The sequence below is a fragment of the Wolffia australiana genome, chromosome 13 (assembly GCF_029677425.1).
Source record: "Wolffia australiana isolate 7733 chromosome 13, ASM2967742v1".
NCBI lineage: Eukaryota > Viridiplantae > Streptophyta > Magnoliopsida > Alismatales > Araceae > Wolffia > Wolffia australiana.
This window is the reverse complement of record NC_135847.1, coordinates 13361443-13377413: the sequence shown is the minus strand read 5'-3', so window position 1 is coordinate 13377413 and position 15971 is coordinate 13361443. Positions and strand designations below refer to the sequence as shown.

Genomic DNA, 15971 nt, shown 5'->3' with positions numbered 1-15971 from the left:
ATTATCTCATACAATATTTTGACAATCAAATTGAATTGACCTCCAGAGGTTGGTCTTTCTACATTCTTAGTCAACCACACAGATCCTTAGCATTTTCATGTTCAAACACCTGTAACGTTTTCAAAACTCAACAACCAAAGATGACTTTCCAAGTTCTATGGATTTTTATGAAGGTTATAACTAGTTATAAATTGAAAAAAATCTCAAAATTGACCTAAAACTAATATTAAACAAATAAAACTTATCACAAGGGTCAAGGGCATACAAATTTTGGAGGTCAGTCTGCTTTCCTTTGAATCTTGAACCACTCTATACAAAAAACATGATTTGAAATCCTTTGGACCCAAATTTATATTAGCAACAAATGTCCTCTTGAACAAATGCCGAAAACTTCTTGAAGAGTGCTTCAAGGAGTGAAAGATCTTGCTTGCTTTTACATTGCAATTTTCAGAGAGGAAGGAGAAGGGAAAGTTCAAATTAAGACTCAAATATATATTTATGGAGTTATAAATCCGAAAGTGCATACAGATACAATATCAAGAGTCAAATAGTCACATATATAAATATTGATTATGATTAGACGATAGTAAATAATAATCCTCTTAACTTGGAATCTTAATATTCACTATTTTGCCATAAGTTCAAAAAACCTCTCAAGTGTGAAGAGTTATGCCAATCTTAGCTTTTAAAAGTCTGGAATTTTCAATTATGTGTACTACATCACTTGACTCAAGATATCACCATAGTCTTGTCATATATTTCTGTATTTAATCATCAATAAATTAAGTCTTAATGAATATATTATATTTCTGTAATTTGAAAAGATCATTACACCAATCAAATGAGGTCAAATACACACAAATATTTTAAGAGTGTTATAGAATATGTCTATCTAAAAGTGATGGAAAATTGAAGTCCAATATCATTAATTTGACTCTTTCACCATATGGTGAAACTTAGTAGCCTTTTAATATGACTAAACAAGCCCTTTGATCTTCACTTACAACTACTCAACAAGTTTACTGAGGACCTCTTGTACTTGATCTTCACTTACAACTACACACAACACTTTGAACTTTAATCAAAACACACATTTAGGCCTTTGCTAAAATGCCCTTGAGGCTTCATATTCAAAACTATTTATTCATATAATAGTGAATGAAATATGTACTCATTGGACTATTTTTGCAGAAATTTTGAGTAAAAAATACAGTAACAGTATGCAAATTGTTGAGATCCCTAATGTGTGTCAATTATAGATGAAGTCCTTGATCCTTGGATTTACATTAGAAATAATCAAAATTTGGGATAATCAGAAAAAATAGAGTTCAAAAAATATAATGTTACTAGATTGTTTTCCACTATTGCACAAAAAATTAAAATACCAAATCTTATGGATTTACAAACAAGTACGACTGAATTGAATTTCCATTCTTGATATCTATAAGCATGTCTAGTGATTTTCAGGAGTAATATTTACAGGTTTATAAGTTATTCCATAGAGCTAAATAGCAAAAACACAAAGGAGCAGTAAAGCACAATTCATCCTTCACCTGCATATGTAATAGCACATAATATGCAGACATTGCCATTCTTAGGCCATTCTATCTGAGATTCGGAATGTAAAATTCACCCTATGGTATTAAGTCTCCTTATGGTTTATGATTCAGTGTTCTTGTGGACATTCTCCTTTTTTACACCAAAGAAAGGTTTGCCTTGCTAAAAAAATCATGTTTTTTGGCTTTGAGAAATTCAGTTACATACAAAGATATACCACTAGTGAATGAGAATTATTTTAAAATTTATATCACTTTTGTTTGGTTATTTCTTGGTTTGTCAGGCTTCGGAATCGACAACTTATGCATTTTCAAACTGCAAGCAACAGTCCAGGGTCTTAAAATTTTCTAAATTAGAGTTGTCTGTTAATCGTTTAATACACTTCTTTGTTCAATATATAAAATCCAAAAATAAATTAAACTATTTTTAAATTCTTAAATTTATACCGTCGGTGAATACTCTAGAAAAAGAATTTAGTAAGCATCAATGGCCTAATAAAAGCTTTATTCAAAAATAATTTTAATATTTCTAGAATCTACTATATTCAGGCAATATAATAGATTCTAGAAATAATATTTGAATACTCGTTTCATTAAATTTTATGAATGTATGGTCGAACAAACGATGACACGAACAAATCGAACGAACGGTAAGTGGTCCGCTAATCAGCTCTCGTCGTGGTGTTGAGTAAATTTGAGGTTGGTTATATCGTTCTCTCAACTCGGAAGGAACTCTGATCAAGCATTTACAGTCAAGAGTCGATTGGAAATCAACCTCCCAGAAGAGTAAAACATGATGATTTCATTCAACATCCCGTCTTCCATCATCGGCGATCTCTCTTCCTCAACCATCTAATACAGTGAGATGTTCTTCCGATCCGGGCAAAGTTCCTTACCCCAAAAATCCTGAATTTGATCTCGGCGATGAGATGGGTTCATCAGAGCTTCTCCAATCTCCTCCGAAGGTGCGCTCCTCTCTCAGCAATCTCCCCAGGCAAGCAAGTTCACGCGCAGATTCTCACATGGGTTCTTCTCCCTCACGTAACCCTCCACACCGACCTCATCTTGATGTATTCTCGCTGCTTCGATCTCTTCAGCGCTCGAAAGCTGTTCGACGAAATGCCCCAGAGAAGTCCCCACGCTTGGAACATCCTCTTCTATTCCTACGCCCAGAGCTCAAACCCAGTTCAAGCTCTTGATCTTCTTCCATCTTTTCTTAAGGGAGGCTTCAGTCCAGATCACTACACCTTCCCTTCTCTCTTCAAAGCCTGCGTCTCGGCCGGCCACCTACGCCTCGGCCAGTCCCTCCATGGGCAGGCCTTGAAAACTGCTCTCTCTGGAGATGCTGTTGTGGGATGCTCCTTGCTGGACTTGTACTCAAAATTGGGGTGTTTTTCTGAATCCCGGCAGCTGTTCGATGAAATGCCTCACAGAGATATTGCCGCATGCAACGCGGCGATATCGGCGATGGTTAGGGGGAAGCTTGTCTCCGATGCGCTCCGCTGCTTCAGGAAGATGCAATGGGGGGAGATAGAGGCTGATCCAATGGCAGTACCCAGCATCGTCTCCGCCTGTGGCGTCACTGGGGACCTTAGGACTGGGAAGGAGCTCCACGGAAAGCTTCTCAAGAGCTGTCATAGAATTGTCTCCGATGTGACCATCTGGAATGCGGTGCTGGTTATGTACTCTCGGTGTGGCCGTCAAAGAGATGCCTACCGCGTGTTTGCGCAAATGCAGACCCGTAATTCGGTCACTTGGACTGCTCTTATATCCTGCTGTGGCGCCCATGGAGAAGGAGAGAGGTGTGTGGCTCTCTTGGAGGAGATGGTTGCGGATGGGCTGGCCCCCAATTCGGTCACCTTTGCTGCCGTGCTCTCCGGCTGCAGCCACGCCGGCCTGGTGGCCGATGGCCAGAGGATCTTCCGGTCCATGGCAGCCGCCCACGGAGTTGAGCCTGGGCCTGAGCACTACGCCTGCATGGCGGACCTCCTTGCTCGAGCCGGAGATTTGACGGGGGCGCTAAGGCTTGTGGAGGAAATGCCTATGGAGCTGCCGGCGAGCATTTGGGGGGCTCTTCTGGGCAGCTGCATCACCCACAATGATACAGAGACTGCTGAACTGGCTGCTGAGAGATTATTCACCCTGGAGCCAAAGAATGCTGCCAATTATGTTGCCTACGCCGCCGTGGTTCGTTCCGGGCAGGTGGTCAATCAAACCAGGGCAATGGTAACTTCTCTCGGCTTGGCGAAGTCCCCTGCTCGAAGCTGGGTGTCGACATAAGCGAGGACAACAAAGGTCAAAGATTGAAGAAAACCAGCTGAACCAGGCAGGCATTTGTGAGCAACTTGCCTTTTACTGCTTGCTACTGTACCAAGAGCTACTGCTGATAGCAAGGGCGCTACTTTATTTCTTAACTAGCGAGCACTCATGGCTCTAGTTCCTCGTCTGAGTCGAGGAACTAAGGCTCAACGAGGAGGTGCAGAAGGAGATGTCAGCATTATTGTTTTGGATTGTCCCAGACGTGGACGATGGACGGGACGGGACGAATTTCATCCCGTCAGACCTCCAGAGTAAGTTCAGGGACGAAGGACGGGACCATTTTTGTCCAAAGATAAAAAACTGTCTCGTCCAGTCCTCCTGGGATGAATTTTCGACCCAAAATTCGTTCCGGACAAAAATTATTCATTTTATATTTTTAATATATTAATATGGATTTTTTCAAGTTTTTTCGGGAATTACTTAGGAGATAGAATGCAAAGGGACATATGTACAATTATTTCTGAGTGGCGCCTATTTGCACGCACGAAAAAATACAGGGACTTTGATGCAAATTGTCTTTGCGAGGCCATGTGGCAACATCTCAACCGCTGGATGTGAATCCAGCGGTTTTCCATCCAGATTCGTCTGTCTATCGTCCGAGACCTCCAGACGGATGGTATTTTCGTCCCACGGGACGAAAATCATCCCATCCGGTGGCCCCCGGGACAAATTTTCGTCCCAAAATTTGTCCGTACCCTCGGACGGGACAACTTTTTCATCCCGGGACGAAAAAATCGTCCCATCTGCATCCCTGCGCTATAGTCAGCTTGCACTTGCAGGCTCTTGACTAATCATAAACCGCAAGTTTCCCACAATTTTACCCTTTTAAAAAGTCGTCACCGCCGTCGCCGAGTAGTCACGTCGGGTGGCACGATTGAGAGGTCAATGAGAACCTACAGAGACCACTGATAAGAGCAATGGAAGATCAACGGACGAGGAAGCCCAGAAGAACCAGAAACGCACATATGAAATCAACTTGCATTTGCATAATTAAGGTATGAACTTTGTGAAATTCACACAATCCGGCTTTTAAACTTTACCTGAAGAGGGAAATTCGTCTTCTTTTAGTATGAATCGGAACTTTTGCTTGTTTTTATTATCCTGAGGGGGGTCATTATCTTTAAAAAATATTATCGCCAGCAGGAGATTTATAAAAAAGCTGACGTGGCGGCCGTCTAACTGATTTTAGAATCTTCGGTGATGGGCCCAAAGAGCATTCCACGTGGGTAATGATTGTTCTCCCTTAAGTACGTAGCGCGTCACATCTGCGCCGTCAGTTTATAAAGTTGTGGCCGCTGATGGATACGAATATTACTAGGAATTTCCTTTAGCCGACGCTGCTCCTCTCACCAAGCACCGAACGCGTGGAGTGTTCCTGCGGAGGATAAAGACGTTGCGTTAACCGTTCAATCGGACGGCGGTGGCTAACCTTGGAAGGCGAAAGATCCCCGCTTAGTCTGATCTGGCGGGACAGCGAACCGAGTTGAGGATCTGGGTGGGGCCCGCTATTTGAGGAACCGCCGTGTTTGAACTTTGACTATTTCTTTGTACATTTTTTCTCGATCGTCTTCTTTCTCGCGAACTCTCTATAATACCTCCGCGTGTAACTTCTTGTATTTCTCCTCGCCCTCTAACCTCGTTCTTCGCGGATTCCTTCCGGGAAATCAAGATGCATAGCGGTCAAGCGATGGTGGAAGAGTCCATGCGGATGTCGTCGATTCTGGCGGCGTCGAAATCTGTAAGTGTTTCTCTCTGTCGATTTCGCACTGTTTGATATTTTCTTTCATCAATTTCTTGATTCGCGCTTTGAATTGCGGTAATTGTGTTCTGAATTTGTTGTAGTTGATGGTCTTTGTGATTTATTTCGCCGTTATCTCGCCTTTTGTTTCTTCGATTCACTTTTTTCTTGCGTAATTGCTCCCTGATTTTCGTGCGGTAGTAGCCTTTTTTGCGTTCTTTTATATTCGGGACTGAGTTGTGTTTTCAGTTCGTCAGTTTACGTGCCCTCCTTACACAAATCCGCGGAGAGGAGAAGATAGATCATTCACCCGGATCCCCGCATTTTTTTGGAGATTATTAGATTTTAAATTCTTTTGTGCCTCTAGAAGTGAATCGATTCTTTTTATCGCCGGATTTCTTGACTCTCTTAGTGTCCCCGCTTGGAACACTCACTTTCGCTTTCGATCAATGGCGCTTTCTTCTCCGTTTCAGAACGCCCAGGGTTCCTTCCCATCAATGACGAAAATTGTTGGAACACTCGGTCCAAAGTCGCGCTCCGTTGAGATTATCGAGGCATGCTTAATCGGAGGGATGTCAGGCAAGTTTTCTCGCTAGCAATTGCTTAAGTCTCTGGTCCCTCCGTCCATGACTCATATATTCTTCAAAAACCCTGCAGTCGCACGATTTGACTTTTCCTGGTTAGATGTTGATTACCATCAAGAGACTGTCGATAATCTGAGGAAAGCTATGAAAAATGTTAGAAAGCTGTGCGCTGTAAGTCATCTCGTACAACTGAATTAACTTCCTCTCTTACACTTGGCTAATCTACATTGTTTGTGAAATTTTCTTAGTTAAGTCCATTGTAATAGTCTTCCGAATTGTTATTTAAAATTTTCTTCATATGGTTGTGAAATCATGTACCAGTGCATCATATTCCTAGATTAGATTTGTACCATGTGTTACAGAGAAAATTTCTAGGTCTAATATCAGATTGTGGAGAAGAAGAAGACACAGGCAGAACGAGAAATAGATGCTTGACGATTTCATTTAGGTCAAAGAGTATATATACAAGGTTTATTGGGCAGGCGTACACATAGCCCAATATGATGATATAACGGCTAGCCTTACAGATAGTACATCAAATAGAGTTCCAGTGATATCGCCCTATTTCATTAATACCAGGCATGAGCTGTAACTATAAAAAAGTTGCCTTATTTTCTTTTGCACTGTCTGACATGAGTGGTTTCGTACGTTAGGAACCACAGATTATTTGGCCAGCAAAGCGCACAAATCATGTCAATCATTCATTGTGCTAAATCTAGATGATTGGGCTCCAGCTTTGTTATGAAGTCAGTTTCCTACAGAAGGTCAGCAAAACTTAAATTGTTGGATGAATCAGCCGCTAACTATGAAAGTAGAGATCGGCCCTTAACCTCTCAGTTTCTTTGATACAATCACACGCCTGTTAGCTTATCCATGACTGTGAGAAGAGAAGATATCCGCAGACCTTGTTTCAGATTGCTTTTACTGGACTTGTGAATTACAAAAAATATAAGCGTTCAAGGTATTTGTCAAAGGTTAATGATATTTTGATGAGATCCCGATGTGAGTGAAAGATCAAATGGTTCTAAGTAATGAAAGGAACTCCCCCACAACTTACATAAGACGTCCGATTCAGGTATCAATTGAGAGAGCATGTGGACTGAGAATGGAGGAATTGGGGGTGTGATGATGGAGAGGCTCCGAGGGTAGACGAAGCCCAGCATGGAGAGAGGCTGCTCCAAGAGAGATCGGTAGGCGCTTGCATGATTTACTTGTCTACCTTCTCTTTACTTACATCCTGGCTAGTTATAGCCGTTTGCCAGTGCTTCCAATGATACATTCTGCAGCATATCATATTATATATATAGAAATGAGTTTGTGTTGTATAACTTTGTAAACATTGATCGCATGACAGAAGTTTGTGAAAGTTCTTTTAAAACAAAAAGGTCTGGCAAAGCATAATATACTTTCCCTTGGTTTTTTTTAGTTGATTTCAATATCACCATTTCTTTTCTTTTGTCCCACACAGTGTAGTCAGGTTTTCAAATTTTGAGGGACAGAACTGATGCTTATGGGTCACCTCTTACTACTTAGCGAACCCCAACTGGTTGGAGGGGTGATTTTTGTCCTTTCAGCTAGGGGATTTTGGTCTTCTGTCTTTAGGGTAGTTTTCCCTTTAAAATATCTGTACTCCTTCCCTCAGGAAGGCGTCTAAGAAGAATTAGTAAGGTTGCAATTGCACTCTCGATGTTTTTATCTGACCTCATTCTATGGGGAGTACCGACCACCATTGATCTCTCTGAGACCTCTCCTTTGATCTCTCTAAGATCCCCTTAACCCGGTGATTGCTTCTTACTCATATGATCTTCAACCAGTTTCCCCTTGGTCTATCCCGCCCACCCCGTGATTGATACCTCTATATCTCTCAGGATATCTCCATCTTGGAAGATCCCTCTTCTGATATGAACATACATCAAGTTCTTATAAAAAACCATGACTGCTTTGCATATCCTAATTACCTGTGTTTATTGTGGAGGATGGCCCTCATTATCTGAAAAAACTATGGACTATGTTGAGTCTGTACCATATCTAGTTCTAAGATATGGCCATGTTTAAGTATTCATGTCATAATAATCAATGTCACTACACGACTTTCACCCTCTTATTATTCAAGGGAAGACTTCTTGGAACATGGAGAAAAAACATTGTTTTTAGGTAATTTGCGGGTTGAGTGTCCCACATTTACCTACTTAGTTTCCCAATGACAACGCGTCCCCCTCTAGGGAGCATCTTCGGGCGGAATCAGTCCCATTCAACTTCTTCTGGTTTGCACCTTGACCTTGATGAATCCTCTAACTGTCCCTACATCTTCTTACCTGCCTTCCGTAGAGTGAGGTTTGCATATTTATGAAGGGAATTTATCCTACTTCTGAATGACCAAGATATTTCAGAGTTTGATTGGGGATGGAAACATGTAATCCTGGCTTATCCATGAGCCGGATAAAGTAAAGGAATTAGCAAGATGGATAGACAGCTGACTGATACAGACCTCCCAAGACAGTACTTGAAAAAGATAAGAAGTGCCTCAGGATGGAGGCACATGTGACACAAGAGCCTCTTTGATTGAGGTTTTTTGACTGGAAAGGAGACCATAAATAAAACCTTTCCCCTGCAAAACTGCGGGGAAAAGATCATTTTCACCCTGAATTTGTGGAAGTGAGCACCAGGTCTGGAGATGCTCCCGATGTGGCATAGTTCTCCATCCTACCTTTACCTTTTTTTTTATTTCCACTCTTTGATGTCTCCTCATTCTTCACTCTCTTATCTCTCCCTCTACTCATGGATCCTTTTATTTCAATCTCTGTTCCTGACAAGATCTAACTGCATTGTATTCATATGACGGACCCATTACTTTATTATCCTAAATCTGCTCGGTCACTTTCAACCTCTCTCACTCTGACGTGGAATGAGTTTTCATGGAAGCTTCTCTTCAGAAGCAACATTCCCTTCTCCTTGATACTCTCCTGGATATGGAAAAATATCATAATTATGAAATCTACGTGATTTGTTGAGTTCATATTGTAAATAACCTGTAGCCTAAGTATTTATGTTTTTTTTTCGGGTGCTTACATATAAACTTGCATGCATTTCCTGGACAACAATAACCTTTTATCCATACAATAATTTTCTTACAATTGTGTAGGTCATGATGGACACCATGGGTCCTGAACTTCAAGTATTTAATCGAAGTGGAAATCCAATAGAGTTGAAAGAAGGAGACTATGTCAAGATTACTCCAGACACCTCCCAAGATCCGACCAACGATATTTTACCGGTCAATTATAATGATTTGGCAACGGTATGTTCACAGACATTTAAGATCTTGAATATCCCAAAATCTATGAACGTCAGCTCTGAAATTCTGTCCTGCTGCAGTAAATTTGTGATTGCTCCCTCTTTGTGGACTGATCTCAACATTCTAAAAATCAAGTTTGTTCACTTCTGAGAATTTAGAAATTTCGGTCTGGAATATTCCCTCCACTCCCCAAAACGCCAAAAGTGTCATTTTAGTTGCAAATTATCCTATTTCTAACATATCTTTGTTATACTTCTCGTCTGGGTGCAACAACTGAGCTGAGCACAAATTTTCAAAGTTAAGCCCTTTGTTTTCTCAAGCATGGACAATCATCTAGATCAGAGGTGGTGTTTTTTTTTTTTGAACAGACTGTTTCATGGAAGGAGGAAAGGATTGATTGCGGCAATCATCTGTGATACTCCATCATCGTCAATGTCAACATCATCATCAACCCCTCTTAAATTAGTCTACAATGGTTGATGATTTTGATGATGATGTTGGCAGGGTGCCAGTGAGAGTCAGCAATCATGTTAGTCCTCACTTCGTGATTTTTTAATGAGAAAACTTTAAGAACTTTTTTGTTGTTTCAGAGGACTGAAACTCTCTCAATGCTTTATCGGCTCAGTTTATTTTTACAGACGTTGATTTTCAACTCTTCACTTGCATCTTGTCATTATCTGGGGATTTCTACTCTTTTTATGCTATTATCATGACTTGCTCTTTTCTTTATGTTTTGTCTCATATCTTTAGTGAACAAACATGCAAGAGTTTTCTTTAAAAGATGTGTGGGTGGCTTTCATTTACTATAATTTTATCTCAGTTAGACGCTGGACTTACGCAATCATTGTTCGTCAAGATAACACTGTAGAATCAAAACGTTTTACTGCCATCAGCTTGTTTTTTTCACATTAATAAAAAGAGTTCAAAAGAATGCCCGGAGCGAATTCTTTGTTTTTCACAATTGTAATAACATCTGAAATGTTGTTTTTTTATCTCCTACATCTGAAATCGTTATGTTTTTAATTTGATAGTTCTATTTTCATTATATTTTTCTTAGTTTTAAATTCAATTTTATGGATTCATATGGTTCGCTTGGTTCTATTTTTTTATCACTGTACCTACAATTACAATCAAGTCTGGATAAGCAGACAATAATTTCAAAATAAGTAAACCGAGAAAAACTATATTCATGGCGTTGAAATTGTATTTTTTGTGAAACAAAAGGTTCAGCTTTTTGTGTTCTTTGGCCTTATTTCATGAACCCATAGTGACTTATTTAGTATTTTGTAGACGGTTAAAAAGGGAGACACAATTTTCGTTGGACAGTATCTTTTCACTGGTAGCGAGTCAACTTCTGTCTGGCTGGAGGTGAGATTGATTTATTTTTATCGGTTAGGGTTGATTCCTGCCGCTCTTTATGATGAGTTTTCTCATTGATTTATTTATCCTCTTATGCAGGTTTCCGAAACTGAAGGCCAAGATGTTCTCTGTCTCGTTAAAAACAGTGCGAAACTCTCAGGTTTCATTTTCACCTTGCATGTTGCCCAAGTCCACATCAATCTCCCAACGTTGACTAACATGGACAAGAAGGTAATTTACCGGAGTTTAGAAGCAGTGAATGTTGTGTGTTTATCCATAATAATATCATCACTCCAATGAACTTGAGATGACTCAGAGTTTGGAGCTACTAATTTCACCGTTTCAATTTTCATCAATTCATAGGAGTATCCTATCTTGGTGTATTTTGATGTACATCGACAAAATAATCAGCATAATGCTAATAATGACCATGTTCCTAAAACATACTCATTTAAACATGCTTTATCTGCATTCTTGAAGATTCCGGGAAATGTGTTCAACTTGTGTTTCTTAAAATATGATAGTGGATATTACAAATTGTGTGAACTGCATACTAACCAGCTTTTCCTTTTAATTAGGCCATCTCTGTTTGGGGTTGTCGCAACAACATTGACATCATTTCAATGTCATACACTCGCCAGGCTGAGGATGTTCGAGAGGTGACTTGATGTTCCTCCATCTTTGTGATTGATTTGTTCGTAAATTATATTGAATTAAAGCGCCCCTTTTCCTCCATTTATTTCAAAAAATTCAAAATTTTGTTTAAATAAAAATAGTAATTATCTCTTTCCATCAAATCTGAGACGTGAATATTTTTATGCAGCTAAGAGCTTTTCTTTCAGCCCACAATCTTCCAGGGACCCAAATTTTTGCAAAGATTGAAAATGTTGAGGTCGGCAAATATCTTGAACCCGTTCCTGCTACATTAATTCTGACACAGGGAACTAAGATTTGGATTTTCACCTCAGGGTTTGAGGCATTTTGATGAAATTCTCAAGGAGGCCGATGGAATTATTCTTTCGAGAGGCAATCTGGGCATTGATCTACCTCCAGAGAAGGTTTGATTTGATTCTCGAAGTCGAAGCTCTTTTGATATATTCTTATCTTTATACACTAAAGACACCTCTTTTGATGATATACTGCCCGCAAAGGGGTGATATTTTTATTTTGATTTGAACAATATTTTTCACAGAGATAGTTTATTCCAAATTGCAGGTCTTTTTGTTCCAGAAATCTGCGGTTTACAAGTGCAACATGGCAGGGAAACCTGCAATAATCACAAGAGTGGTAGATAGCATGACGGATAATCTACGCCCTACCCGCGCAGAGGCTACCGATGTGGCAAACGCTGTGCTTGATGGTGTGATATCCTATTTATTATAGCTTAATGTCATCATCCAGACACTTTAATTTCCATGAAACTTGATATCCTCCGCTTATTTTCAGGTACTGACGCGATTCTGCTCGGAGCAGAGACGCTCCGAGGACTTTACCCCATTGATGCAATAAAAACAGTTAGAAGGATATGTTTTGAGGTATTTTTCTTTGCAGAAATGCCTACGAAAACGAATAACCTTATTTTTTAGATAAATTTATTTTCAGTAAACTAATTTATTGCAATTCCTTCTCCCTGTCTCTTTCTTTTGTGCAGGCAGAGTCTGTTTACAACCAGCCGGTTCATTTCAAGGCTATAGTGAAGCATATGGGAGACCCAATGTCAGATGAGGAATCCGTTGCATCTGCAGCGGTGAATTTTTGCCTCCCAAGTTTATAGAAACTGTTATTCAATTGCATATTTTAAACGAATTGTAATTTTTTTCTCTTAATTCGTTGTTAAAGGTAGGATCAGCGATCAAAGTAAACGCGTCGGTGATCCTGGTCTTCACCTCCTCCGGCAGGGCTGCAAGGTTCTTACCTTTATTTTCAATCTCCTATTTTTACGGTTAAGAATCCATCAGTGCACAAATACCAACGGTGTACGTCATCCTCTCAGGATGATCGCCAAATATCGGCCTCCAATGCCAATTTTGGCAGTTGTCATCCCACGGATAACGACAAATTCTCTGAGATGGAGGTTCTCTGGAGCGCAGCAGGTATGACAGGCTTTCTTTCCAATTTGGTGAACTGTGTATAAGCTGAATACACGTTGTGCTTCTTGCAGGCTAGGCAATGCCTTGCTGTCAGAGGAGTATATCCCATCCTCGCCGATCTAAACTCGGTAATCTTATAAAGAGTTGTATCCTGAGTATTACTTTTCGCTACGCTTTTCCAATTTAATTTCGCGAATCACAGTTGTTTGGAAGATAATGGCTATGCTTTATGATTGGTGCTCTTACTACTGTTGTTGAATAGAAGTCTAATTACTTCAGTTTTTATTCATTTTTTGATGTTACTGTCTCCCGACATGAAAAATGAGGAACTCTGCATTTCATGGATGCAAGAAGAAGCCAGTCTGTTGATTATTATTTATCTGAATCTGATTCTTTTTTGTTGTTGAACTTCATACTTGTTTATCTTATTATAAAGATGAAAATTGTCGTCTTGTTCTGGAAGGCTACATTTTATTATTGTGGTTCTTTTCATAGTTGGATAAAAGTCTAGTTATGCCAATTTTTTAGTCATTGTTGGAGTTTACTGTCGAATTTCTTTTTTTTCCTATTTATTTATTCTTCATTCTTTCAGTCTAGTTATGCCAATTTTTTTCTTCATTCTTCATACTTTTATTCTTGATTTATTTTAGCCTCTCAGGTATCATAAAATATGAATCTGTCAGACCTTGTTGCTATTTTTTCCGTTAGAAACAATATAATGAATGAGTAGATGAAAATTGCCGTCTTGTTCTTGAAGGCAACATTTATTATTGTGGTTCTTTTCATAGTTGGATAAAAGTCTAGTTATGCCAATTTTTTAGTCATTGTTGGACTTTACTGTCGAATTTCTTTTTTTTTCCCATTTATTTTTTCTTCATTCTTTCCTTTTTACCACATCCGCAAGAAACGTAGTAACAGGGGGAAATGTCGTTTTATTTTTTAATTTTTAATTTTATTCTTGATTTATTTTAGCCTCTCAGTTATCATAATATGAATCTATCGGATCTTGTTGCTATTTTGTCCGTTAGAAACAATATAACGAACGAGTAGATGAAAATTGTCGTCTTGTTCTGGAAGGCTACATTTTATTATTGTGGTTCTTTTCATAGTTGGATAAAAGTGTAGTTACGCCAATTTTTTAGTCATTGTTGGACTTTACTGTCGAATTTATTTTTTTTCCTATTTATTTTTTCTTCATTCTTTCCTTTTTATCACATCCGCGAGATGATGATTATCTCTTGCTTTGGTGAAGACGACAGCAATCAGCCCAGGCGAAGAGTCTGCTCTGGAACTCGCATTGACCCACGCCAAGACTGTAGGGTTGGTGAAAACCTACGATAGAGCCGTGGTTTTCCAGAAGATGGGAGACTCTTCTGTTGTGAAGATCATTGACATTCCCTGATCCTACAGCAACATCTCCAGCCGTCTGATTCATGAATGTGATGAAGCATTCGGTTGTCCCAGTGGACGATGAGGTGTGTTTCTGATAAATGCCTGGCATAATATTTTTTTTTTGTTTTTTATAGAGAATCGTAGTAACAAGGGGAAATGTCGTTTTACATGTTTTTTCTTACTTTTATTCTAGTTTTATTTTAGCCTCTCAATTATCATAAAATGTGAGTCTTGTCGGATCTTGTTGCTATTTTGTCCGTTAGATACAATATACTGAATGAGTAGATGCGATTTTTCTGTTTTCTCTTATGGGTTTTAAGTAGTAATTTATAATTAAATGTTTTTCTCAAAGTGAATCTACGGATGCCGAGTACAATCTCAAAATTATGAAACTAAATTGAACGCCTTTGCATTCGTAGTATAATGGTGATAAGTTGGGAAAACTCAGGAACTGATTTAAGTAAGTTGTGTTCTTGATATCAGTTCTTATATTTAAGATTAATTCAATTGAGAAAAGGCGAGGGATGGGATAAAGCTCAATGAAGGTCGAGTGGGAAATGCCGGAGAATGGACTATTCAAGTTTGTATCCTACTAAAACATGTAGATAAACGTGAAAAGTGGTATTATTGCAGCAGAACTAGTATTTTAATCTTATAGTCAGGCTGGATTTTATGAGAGAAGTAGAGAAATTTGAACGAGAAGGCAAAGGAACAGAGACGTAGAAATTTTTTAAAAGTTGTCTAGTTCTCCATTGAAAAATAGTAGATTACGCTTGCCCAGTATAATTCATTCACATTAAATTTGACATGATAGAAAGTTTATGTTTTTGGCATGCGTGGGTGTTTTATTTGATATTTATTTATATTTCATCAGGTATTAAGTGCTAAAATGTGCAATTTTCGTGGTTTCTGAAATTTGACAGGCATTGCACTCCCAGCATGGTACTGGATAATTTCTCTAATTGGCTGACTATGCCCCTGGCCTTTACTACTGAGGCAATCTCAATGACATTCAGAACAGTTTCATGTGTCTGTATCTCATCTCTATCCTTGAATTTATATTTTCTTCTCGAAGGTTTGTTATTGTTTATTTTTTGTAACATGTTTGTGTGAGTAATCATGTATTCCCTTTTAATTAGCTCAATTGTGTTGTTAGTTGGTATTCCTTAAGAATTCTGAATTCCCTTATCTTTTAAGATCTGGCTATGAGTTTCGTGTCCATCCTCAGTTTTGACAAAGTGACAAATTTCATTACATCTTAATACTTGTTTCATCCGTATCAACTTTTGAAACCTAATGAGGTCCCAGTTAAAATTGTATTCAATAGTCAGTGATTATTTTAAATCCAAAGTAGTATCATTGTCCATTTCCTTTTTGTCAAAAGGTGATTCCTTACCGGAGTTTTTCGTTTCCATTATGATGTCAGTCTCTTCGAACTTGAGCAAAGATTAAGATGTTATTGTGTGCTTGTCCATTTTAATATCTTTGATGCATACAGCATGCGCGTAAACATTATACTGTGCAGGATCAAATTTGATTAGAATCATGGACAACAACAAAATAAATATGATGAAGTGAAGCTGAATTTGTAATCATCAATGCCATAGTTAATAGACCAAAAATAAATGATCTATCAAA

General features: G+C 38.9%; 2 protein-coding genes across 3 annotated transcripts; both read left to right on the top strand.

Moving 5' to 3' along the window:
* Positions 1 to 2175: 2175 nt before the first annotated feature.
* Positions 2176 to 4278, top strand: LOC144710926 (pentatricopeptide repeat-containing protein CRR2, chloroplastic-like). The gene is made up of 2 exons (XM_078584773.1): positions 2176 to 2521; positions 2654 to 4278. The coding sequence occupies exons 1-2, from the start codon at positions 2481 to 2483 to the stop codon at positions 3834 to 3836; spliced, it is 1224 nt and encodes a 407-aa protein (XP_078440899.1). The 5' UTR covers positions 2176 to 2480; the 3' UTR covers positions 3837 to 4278.
* Positions 4279 to 5430: 1152 nt separating this feature from the next.
* LOC144710924 (pyruvate kinase 1, cytosolic-like) lies at positions 5431 to 15477 on the top strand. Of its 2 annotated transcripts, XM_078584771.1 has the most exons (17): positions 5434 to 5613; positions 6087 to 6192; positions 6271 to 6368; positions 9340 to 9495; positions 10783 to 10860; positions 10951 to 11082; positions 11430 to 11510; positions 11675 to 11743; positions 11820 to 11909; positions 12067 to 12211; positions 12298 to 12386; positions 12503 to 12598; positions 12691 to 12758; positions 12845 to 12944; positions 13013 to 13069; positions 14194 to 14416; positions 15257 to 15477. In XM_078584771.1, the coding sequence occupies exons 1-16, from the start codon at positions 5545 to 5547 to the stop codon at positions 14341 to 14343; spliced, it is 1584 nt and encodes a 527-aa protein (XP_078440897.1). In that variant the 5' UTR covers positions 5434 to 5544; the 3' UTR covers positions 14344 to 14416; positions 15257 to 15477. The 2 variants fall into 2 exon arrangements, with proteins under 2 accessions (XP_078440898.1, XP_078440897.1); XM_078584772.1 differs by lacking the exon at positions 15257 to 15477 and having other exon boundaries at positions 5431 to 5613; positions 14201 to 14402.
* The last annotated feature ends 494 nt before the right edge of the window (positions 15478 to 15971 follow it).

What these genes read in the sequence shown, in the direction of transcription:
- LOC144710926 (XM_078584773.1), top strand. Translation starts at nt 2,481, where the DNA reads ATGAGATGGGTTCATCAGAGCTTCTCCAATCTCCTCCGAAG. An exon ending in TTCTCCAATCTCCTCCGAAG is followed by an intron (nt 2,522 to 2,653) that starts GTGCGCTCCTCT and finishes CGATCTCTTCAG; the next exon opens with CGCTCGAAAGCTGTTCGACG.
- LOC144710924 (XM_078584771.1), top strand. Translation starts at nt 5,545, where the DNA reads ATGCATAGCGGTCAAGCGATGGTGGAAGAGTCCATGCGGATGTCGTCG. An exon ending in ATGTTAGAAAGCTGTGCGCT is followed by an intron (nt 6,369 to 9,339) that starts GTAAGTCATCTC and finishes ACAATTGTGTAG; the next exon opens with GTCATGATGGACACCATGGG. An exon ending in TGACTAACATGGACAAGAAG is followed by an intron (nt 11,083 to 11,429) that starts GTAATTTACCGG and finishes CCTTTTAATTAG; the next exon opens with GCCATCTCTGTTTGGGGTTG.